The 10,361-nt window shown below is 38.0% G+C and overlaps 1 protein-coding gene across 1 annotated transcript in view; it reads left to right on the top strand.

The window, feature by feature from the left end:
• The window catches only part of SLAIN2 (SLAIN motif family, member 2), a 27,024-nt gene extending 17,088 nt beyond the window's left edge, over positions 1-9,936 (top strand). The window contains exons 6-7 of the mRNA XM_009335156.1: positions 5,434-5,752; positions 7,307-9,936. Of these exons, the coding sequence (XP_009333431.1) occupies positions 5,434-5,752; positions 7,307-7,373 (386 nt within the window). The 3' untranslated portion in view covers positions 7,374-9,936. The remainder of the gene's footprint in view (positions 1-5,433; positions 5,753-7,306) is intronic.
• The last annotated feature ends 425 nt before the right edge of the window (positions 9,937-10,361 follow it).

Raw genomic sequence — 10,361 nt, 5'->3', positions numbered from 1 at the left:
AAGTATTAAATTGGGTTTTGAGATAAAAACCAAAGATTGGTGACTTCAAGCATTAATCAGGAAATCTGGATTAGAAAAGCAGACTCCTGAATTCATATTCATTAGGGCTACATTTGGATAGGCGTTTTTTAAATTGTAAAATACAGGGTTTTTTCAAACAAATTGTAAAAAATTTTCTTTTTTTTGATTGTGAAAAAATATGCAGACAAGTGAAAATATGATCCTTTGTGCTGGAAACAAAAGCTAACGTGTTTATCCTTGAAAAGATGAGCATAGAATATCAACTTGTTTTGCGCATACATGTGCACATACTTGCACTTTCTCTTTTCCTCTCAAAACTGGAAGATTAACCCCAACATACAGTAACTTAGATTTGTATTTTTTTCTCAAGGAATTAGACTATTGTATATAATATTCCAGTTCGCTAACGGCTGAAGTTTGCTTCTTTTTGAGAAGAAAATGAAATATGTTGAGCCTCTAATTCAAGTCGACAAGTTTTAACTGATTTTTAATTAATTCTGGCAACCTTGTATGTGACACTGCCTCAATTTCACTACTAAGATAAAACAAGAAATTGATTTTGGTTTTAAGCATAGTTGGTCCTGTTGTCTATTACAATCTAGAAGATCTCATTTTAAAGATCATATTTCACTTGAGACCAGTTCATAAACTCTATATATGCTAGAATCCTTAAGGATTATGAGGGTGGCTGATAAAACACGTCTTCCTCTCAGTGATTTAACAATGCTAACTTCTTTGAGTCAACTTAATTCCATGCAGAAAGTTTTAGCAAAGTATAATGACTTTGAAACAGATTCACATGGCTTAATAGGAGGTTTCCAAGTCTTCATAATATTCCATACCAAATGGAGAAAAGTTCTTTCAATGTTCTGCTTTGGCATAAGACCACCGTCTCGATTCCCCTGCAAAGCTTTCTGTGCTGTCTTTCCAGTTGGCCATGCCTTTACCTTCATCTGGATGTCTGGAACACTTACTAGGTTAGGTATATGGCCTAGTCTGGAGCTGTGGAAGTGTACAGAAAATTAACTTCTCTTTGAGTTTATATTATTCGTAAAATTTTATTAAACCTTAGAGAACATGTTGCACTGCCAGTTACGTATTCCAGTTTATAGCTGCTGTCATTCCTCACTGCAAATGAGGACCCAGCATGTCCTTTCGTTATTTGCTATTTTATAGGCCTTTATGTGTTGATTTTTCTTGCTTCTGATCTGAGATTCTCACAAGTATAGAAGCATTATGCAGTAATGAACTGACTTTTGCTTCAAAAGAATAAACAACTATAAGCAACAATTGGGTTTAGTTTCTTAAAATACTGTTCACTACGTAGCTTGACACCTTTCACACACAGATGTTGGCTTTTTTTATCACTTTGTGTAGAACAGTTCAAAATACATTCAAATAACGAACTCTTTACCTCACTGTAACAGATTTGTTAAGGCTTATACAGCAATCCCGTATCAGTCAGATCATAGAATCACAGAATGGTTTGGGTCACCTAATCCAACCCCCCTGCCATGGGCAGGGACATCTTCAACTAGCTCAGGTTGCTCAGAGCCCTGTCCAACCTAACCTTGAATGTTTCCAGGGATGGGGCATCTACAACCTCTGGGCAACCTGTTCCAGTGGTTTATCACCCTTATTGTAAAAAATTTCTTCCTTATATCTAGTCTGAATCTACCTTCTTTTAGTTTAAAACCATCACTCTAGGCCCTACTAAAAAGCCTGTCCCCATCTTTCTTATAAGCCCGCTTTAAGTACTGAAAGGCTGCAATAAGGTCTCCCTGGAGCCTTCTCTTCTCCAGGCTGAACAACCCCAACTCTCTCAGCCTTTCTTCATAGGAGAGGTGTTCCATCCCTCTGATCATTTTTGTGGCCCTCCTCTGGACCCACTCCAACAGGTCCGTGTCTGTCTTGTACTGAGATGACAGAACAGTTTGTTGATTCCCGTCATTTTACCTCATCTGTTCTTTCGTATCAGTCTGAATCATCTCATCATGATGGTTATGATTTAACTGCATCGAATTTATTCTGGTTTCAAGTCAGTGTGCAGTAGCTGGCCTTGGAGTGCAAGCCAGATAAGGTTGTAGCTTAACAGCATCCTACTTTCAGGTGGGGATCTCTTGCTCCCTGCCCACAATCCAGGACAGAATCCAGAGAGGGTGGGAAATCTAAATGTCGTGACTGCACAGTGCCATTTATTTTTATTGTTGCCAGATGTTTTAATTGTAGTTGGTTCTAGTTGTTTAGTTTCTAAGGAGATAGAGTTGCGTAAAGTTTGTTAAGCTCTACCCTTACACGTTTACGTGTTTTTATTAAATATGGATCAGCTCAATACTGCACATGGATATATATTGTGGTTTAATCCCAGCCAGCAACTAAGCACCACGCAGCCGCTCACTCACTCCCCCCCACCTCCCTGGTGGGATGGGGGAGAGAATCAAAAGGGTAAAAGTGAGAAAACTTGTGGGTTGAGATAAAGACAGTTTAACAGGTAAAGCAAAAGTTGCACATGCAAGCAAAGCAAAACAAGGAATTCATTCACTCCTTCCCATCGGCAGGCAGGTGTTCAACCATTGCCAGGAAAGCAGGGCTCCATCATGCCTAACGGTTACTTGGGAAGACAAAATGCTATCACTCCGAATGTGTCCCGTCCACCCCCCCTTCCTTCTTCTTCCCCCAGCTTTAGATGCTGAGCATGACATCATACGGTATGGAATATCCCTGTGGTCAGTTGGGGTCAGCTGTCCCGGCTGTGCCCCCTCCCAGCTTCTTGTGCACCCCCAGCCTGCTCGCTGGTGGGGTGGTGTGAGAAGCAGAAAAGGCCTTGACTGTGTAAGCACTGCTCAGCAAGAACAAAAATACCTCTGTATCATCAACACTGTTTCCAGCACAAATCCAAAACATAGCCCCATACTAGCTACTATGAAGAAAATTAACTCTATCCCAGCCAGAACCAGTACAGTATACAATTATCAGACAGTCTTTGACTAAGGCAGTACCTCACTCTTTGTGATCTGTCTTACAAATAGGCCAAACTGAGTTTATAAATATCTAAAACTGCTCTAAGACAAAATTCTTTATAAGTAGAGGAGAATTATTAGGCAGTTTGCCAGAGATTGCATCATGTGGACTGTTTTGGAGATCACAGCACACTGGAAGACAATTCATTCCTTTATGTACAAGAATGAATACAGCTCTCAGCAACGTTTGCAGTGCTGTGCTGACAGGAAATGTTTTATGAATTGACAGCTCTATTTGGAAGCATGGTAAAATATGGTCAACAGAAAACTGGAGAGAATGGAGAGGGCTAATTTACTGGATGCTTACTTTCACTGGGAATGTGACAAGCGTTATTCAGTTACAACTTTTCATTGCTTATATTCTATACCTAAAAACCTTTTCCCTGCTGTGCCTGTAAGAGGCTCAAAGCTATATTCAGTTTTTATACACTGGCACTGCTCTGTTGGTCAGTTGCTAACATGATGCTGTGTTTGTGTTCCAAACAAGTGGTGTAATGAGAAGTTCAGTGATAAAAGCTCCCTATGTTTACAGTGTAGAATCACTTCGAAATTCTGCAGATTCGATTGCACCAACGTTACAGGCAATGTCACATTTTAAAAACTTCTAATATGTATTCTATCTTAGTTCTAGGAGCACTTCACTGCTCTTCTTGTCCAGTCATTCTGCTGTTAATGCTTTCCTTAATCCGTTCTCTGGCTTGACGCCAAGGTTTTTATTTTAAGGGTTTTTATTTATTCTCCTCGATACTTACCAACTGTCATGTATCGTTGACATCTCTGCCAGCTTTTTTGTCAGCTTTTCCCATGAGCGGCTTCATGCTGTGTTTGATATCGCTATCAGTGGAAAGGCCCTCTTGGGTAATCCGGAAAAGAATCAGATCCACTTCACATCTTCAGTGAGGCACATAATCATCTTCCTAGACATGCCCTGTAAGGAATGGCTTCAAAATACAACCTGAAAACCACCACTTCCTCTGTACCCTGTCATTACTTGTCCCTTCTCTCACTCCTCATGCTCTTAGTGGATATACCTTGTAAAATGATAATAAAAGCCATGTGAAGGACCATCTTCTTTATATAAAGCATCTGTCAAAGAGGACTGAACTTAGGTCTCTGTGTAAAAAAGTTTATTTAGTGGAGGAAATAAGTTCATGCAAATTCACTAAATGTAAACGTGATTTTGTTTTACTTTCCTGATTGTTGACTGTTACTGACCTACCCTAATCAGTTTGAAAAGCTGATGAAATACCATTTAATTATTAAGATGATGGATTAATTTAAGTATTCTGTTTAGTGATACATTATGCATATTTTGAAAATATTTCTCATACTCATGAAGAATTGTGCTTAAGGTTTGGCATTATCAAAGAACTGTTGAGTAGTCTTTTTGTCAGTATTTTTGCTGCGAGGATCAGTTGTCATTCACTGCTAGCTGTCTACTAAAATTCAGAAGTAATTCCGGAGTATATAATAAATAAGAATTCTTGCTGTTGCATTAATAGCATTGAGTAAAATAGATATATCGTACAAAAATAAATTGTTAGTGGGGTACATTTGCATGTGCACCTTGTTGCATAGACAATGTGCTGTATTGTAAGTCCAAGCCTCTAAATGTATTTTCACTGGCTTATTAACCTTTCCCAGAAGGGACTTGATAGAGAACTATATTTCACATACTAACTCAGATACAGAGTATTTGAATTCAGATATTAGTTATACTGATAATTTAGATAATGTTTGTAAGAAGGCGGCGGCTATAAATTGTTATAGTTGTCTGGTTGAAGTTACATAGCAGCACCTTCATCTCTTTGGTGTTGGGGGTCGGCTGACCTTATCTTTTTTCCCCCCGTCAGCCAATAAATCTGGGACATGACCATATCTTTAGGTGAAGTTTAATTCAATGGATTTGGTTAAAGAGAAGAGCATAAAAGAAACATTAAGATGCTCTGCGCTCAGAATTTCATCACTGAAAGCTGACACATACTTTGAATCTATTTAAAGACTGTATCACACTAGAATCCTGTATTCAGCGTGTTTTTTCAGGGATGGTAGTTAGGTTCACGAGTTTCTGAAGCAGCTAAATTTCTTAACAAATATGTTATCCTCTGTTTCTTTTGACTTGACTGTTATAATGCTTAGAGCCTGACTAGTATTACTTATAAATGCAGAAAAATAAATATTTGTAATAAACAAATGGGGCATTAGAGTTACGATATCAAAAACACATGAAAAAGAGGACATCTGAATTCCTGTTTCTCATTGCTGCTCGATTGGCTGTATTCCATTATACATTCCATATTGTTTGAATTTTCACATTAAGTAATTTCCTGTTTTTAATTTCAGTTATACTGTAACTTAAGCTTGAAAGTTACTTCTGTATTTTATTTTCCAGTACCTTCTTCAAGTAAATTCCGCTCACCTGCAGCACCATCTCCCCTAGCTCTCCGACAACCAGTGAAAGCATTTAGTAACCATGGACCCGGTTCAGTTGCTTCTCCAGAAGCCATGCAGCTGACACACAGTAGTTCTTCACCAGGGCCTCTTGCAGGCCAGAGTTCAGGCTTGCCAAGCCCTGCCAGCAGTATTAACAGTACTACTCTTACCAGACCGGCAGGGACAGCAGGGATGAGGAGTGGTTTGCCCAGACCCAGTGCCCCTTCTTCAGGGGGCATCCCAGTGCCTCGTAGCAAACTTGCACAGCCTGTTCGCAGGTGAGTATGTGACAGGGCAGTCTCAGTTTGAAGTTTTCATAATGAATTTTGTACATTGTGTATTTGTGCTGCAATTCTTATTTTGGTCTCAAGGTATTTAGAATGGAAATGGAGACCTCTACGTGAAGAATTTGACTGTTTTTCCAAAATAGGTTTAAAGCAAAACCAAGAGAAAAAGGTTCTCGAGTTAGAGAGTGAAGGTGAAGGAGTGAAAGTGAAGTGAATAACAAAAGATACTGAACTCTAAAAAGAGTTGTCTTAGTCTGGGCTGAGAAGGCAATAAAAATTGGTCTGCATGTGGTAAAAAGTCATCAAAATATAGCTGGCAACTGAAAATTAAATTGTACCACTGAGTGACACGTTCTGAAGTCAGAACTATTGCAGTTCCTTTTGTAATCCATATGTCAAGCAGTGGTACCATGGTGAGAACAGTTTCTCTCTTTGGGCAGCTAGAAACTTTAGGAGGGAAGACACATCAGGATGGAGGAGGCATCCATAGCACTTGCTAAATGTAACATAAAAATAAATGCAGTTAACCCACAGGACAAAACAGAATTTTCAGCTCAAATATAACCTCTGTGCTAGCACTCAGCTGTATAAGTTGCTTAATGTATGAGTGCTTTGGAAAACAACCAAAAGAGAGACTAAATATTAACTGGAAAGGCTACACATATGGACAATTTGTCTTCAGGAGAATCAGAAGGAAGCGATGCATAATTTAGAATATGTGCTCTTAATGCCATGCTAATGTGGATTTTCACTGAAGGTATCAAGTGGAAGCCAACTGACGTAAAGAAGCAGTCATCCATGAGGAATATTAAGAATCCCGTTAAACAGAAAGGATAAACAGTTGGTCTTCAGTACCGCAGAAAAGATGAAACAGCAGTAAATGGCAAAGTGGAGGAGTTCTGTTCTGCAATGAGTGCTTGGCAGGGGAATGACAAGTGACTGTCACATATTGACTGTTTTGCACTCCGAGTCTGCACTCTCAGCAGTATGAAACTTCGTGTAATAAAAAGCAGTTGTGTTTGACAGGAAGTCCTTAATAGTAGCGAAGTGTGGTTGTCCAAATCACAACTTATCTTATAGAAAAGTGTTTCACTTATTAAACTTATACAGCTATTTTTTCTTGAAAGTTTACGTACATAATGCAGTATCTGTACACAATGCAATAATGAAGCATCTATGAATGTCAAGATTTTGATGTAAGCAAAATGTAATACTCTAAACAAGGATTTCACTGTTTATACATCACTGACAAAAAGGCATATTTTTAGATGGCAGCAGATTAAGTTTGTATTCTCACAGAGTATAATAGCAAAAAGTTTTCTGTTTATGCAGATGTTTTTCTGACATGGTAGTTGCCAAGATATGCAACACAGAACGTGAAACTGAAAATACTTTGGGGTTTATCTGAAGTAAACTATATTGCAGAGAAGTAAATGAGTGAAGTGTATATTTCAATTATTTATAAAATGTTTAAATTCTTATGTATTGTAGATGGAGATTTCAGCAGTTATGTATGAAACTGAAAAATATCTCATTTTATTTTAGATCATTACCCACTCCCAAAACCTATGGCAACGTGAAAGACGAGAGTTGGAAAGATGGCTGCTACTGAACTGCAAAGCTTAATGCAAAGTTCCAGTGCTCATGGATGCTTCCTCACCAGGCTAAAGACAGCTTGATTATACAAACTGTTCAGATGTGACTTTTGGGATTTGTAAAAATTCCAGACCTCTCTGTCTCTAATTAGCACAAACTGGCAGAGATTATAAAGCAGCACTTTAATGACATCTAACATCAGATGTTTGGTGATCATACAATCACTTCTACATTAAATTGCTATCAGTTCTGGGTTTTTTTTCTTGCTTGCTAAAGGTGTATCAATATGAGCATTTATGACAGTGGCCAATGTCTGGGCAAAAACCTAACGAATGCCAAAGAAATGCCCATCTTGAAAAACAGCAAGTATAACAGTCAACTTACATTGTCCAAAACTTCATTTTCAGCCCGTTTTAATTCAGCAGAAAGATTGGTGAATATTTACTATTGAAACAAGGCTATGTTAATCAGAGCTAATACTCTGATTGCAGACTGCTACAGTGCTAGTGAAACATTGCTTTTAACAATTGTATGAGATTTTCATTGGGGAAAGTGGTACGTACGTCCTTCAGAAAGAATCAGAAGTTCCTCTGGAGGATTAGGCAGAACAGTAATTAGTAGCCATGGCTTTTATTAACATTAAAGGTTTGAATGTAGCAGACACACAAATGCAATAGTATAGATTGCATCTTTCCTATGTTGATGATCAGCTTTACATGCTCTTATATGTTTGATTGCCAAAAGGGCTTAGTATCAGTTGTACAATCTTTCTAACCTTGAAGTTCCTGGCTCAGGAAAGATGGCCTTTGCTATTGTAGCCACATTTTTATCACATGGCTCGCTATTTGGGAAAAACTTTTTTTATAGCAGGTTTCCTTAAAAAGGAAAGAGCAAGTTGTAATGTTAATTTGTTCTAATACAATACCACTATGCTTGCAGCCTGGAGCAACTGTAAATGCTGATAGTTAAGGAGAAGGAAACACAACTATGCACTTGTAACATACAAATTTTAAGGTAATGAGTTGACTCTTGATGCCAAATGATATTCATTTAGGTGATGTTCCATGGTATGAGGGAGTTTTCTGTATCCTATTTTTTTACTTTCATCCATTTCTTAAATTGGTTTATTTTAAATTGTAAATATTTTTACAGAAGATATTGCCCATGTAAGTGTGTTTAAATATGTACTTTGCCTTACATACGTGTATCTTACATTACTGGTAACAGAGTATGAAACCTGCTATGTCTGTTTACAAGCTGTTAAATTCCTCTGGTGGCTCTGACTTATTCTAATGCATTTTGCTCAGAACAACTCATTCATACGATTAGCATTTGAACCATTGTTTTCTGTTTTGGAAGACATCATGCAAACATTTGTAACTACAGTTGTATTGGGTGGGACTAGTTAAATGGAAGGGATTTTCTTTGAAGCTTTTTCAGTATTTTGGATGTACAGTTGATGAAGTAAGAGAATGTGAATGGTATATCCTTTGTGCAATGACTGGCGAACACTACAAGTTGGATTGGACGGTAGGTAGCCTTCAACCCCGTTAGTATCTGAGTTTGGAACTGCTGGTGTATTTTGACTCCCACCACTAAGAGGATAACTAACCCTGAAATTCTAGCACTTGAATTTTAGGCCAGCATTAACATATTCCTGGATGAAAAGCCATGCAATACTACTTGACTTGGAAGAAGCCAAATAGGAAGGAGTGGAGACTAATTTGCAGCTCTGATTACTCACGCAAAATTTGGGTTGATGAATGACTTCACACTCCAGACCAAGATCTGTGCTGAGACTTTGAAGTCAGGGTTTCGAATATACTGTAATTCAGTAAGATTTCAGCACGGGTAAAGAAACTACCTTGCACCAGTAGACCAGTACATACCACCAATCTAGCCTTGCGTCCTTCGCTGGCACGGATAATGGCTGTCAGTTAGTATCTCATGTCACCATTAAGCAGAAGAGAGGACTAGACCAAATGCGCATATTCTCGCTAAAGCTCGAATTTTAACTTTTCAGTGTTTTACAAAGCAATGCTGCAGTCTTCATTGAAAAAAGGTGAATTTTAATTGGTGGATTTTATCAAATGCTTGATTGACTTTTAAATTTCTAAAGTCAGTTTAGATGACGATATTGGGGGTTTTACCATGGCTGCATCAAACTGTTATGTACCTTTCCTTAAGTTAAGTAATTCATCACTTGGGTAAGTTCAGCTTAAGTTTTATAAGGATTCTTTTCTCTGCTGTTCTCCCCCTGAAATACAGTGAACGACTTCCTGCGAAGATAGACTGTTTTGTGCGTTACCAGTTTATTGATATCAGGAAATCATGGGGCTCTGTGTTTAGAGATTTACTGCAGAAGTGTGGAAATACGGATTTGATAAACTAGTGCCTATGATTTACTTAACTTATGTTTGATATAGTAGTAAGGGTTTTATGAATGTGGATTACTTTTTGTGCCAACAGCTCGGAATTGTTGTATGTGTGTAGGCAGAAGGACTTGTTCTGCTTCCAAAGTTATTTAATTTTTTTGTTTGAATGTTTTTGTAAGTGTTAAAAGTGTAAAAAAAAATATATAAAATATTCTTACCACAAAATACTTCCTGGATTATTATTTTTATAACAAATTGGTTTTAAAAGCCTTTAGAAATTTAGAGGGGCTTATGGCTTTTTTGGTTGGTTGGGTTGTTTTTCGAGAGCCATATTCACTTTTCCAGAAGTTACCAACATCAGCTTCTGTGCCCTGTAATTCATGAACTGTGTACAACACTGTATTTGGGTGAGATCTGAGATTTCATTGACAGATGGAGGTAGGCTTGCGTTGTGCCCTGCTCTGGAAGGACGATGTCTAATTCAGAGTTACATGAAAAACTGTATTCTGAATTTTCATCCAGAGTGATTTGTTTGTGCAATTCTAAGTACACAAGCTGCCTTTCTATTTTTTACAGGATTCGTGCTCACTTCACCACATGAAACAAATTCTTCATTTTGAAAATTGTGG

Source organism: Pygoscelis adeliae, unplaced genomic scaffold, assembly GCF_000699105.1.
Source record: "Pygoscelis adeliae isolate BGI_AS28 unplaced genomic scaffold, ASM69910v1 Scaffold21, whole genome shotgun sequence".
Lineage (NCBI taxonomy): Eukaryota > Metazoa > Chordata > Aves > Sphenisciformes > Spheniscidae > Pygoscelis > Pygoscelis adeliae.
This window is presented reverse-complemented; position numbering and strand designations above follow the sequence as displayed.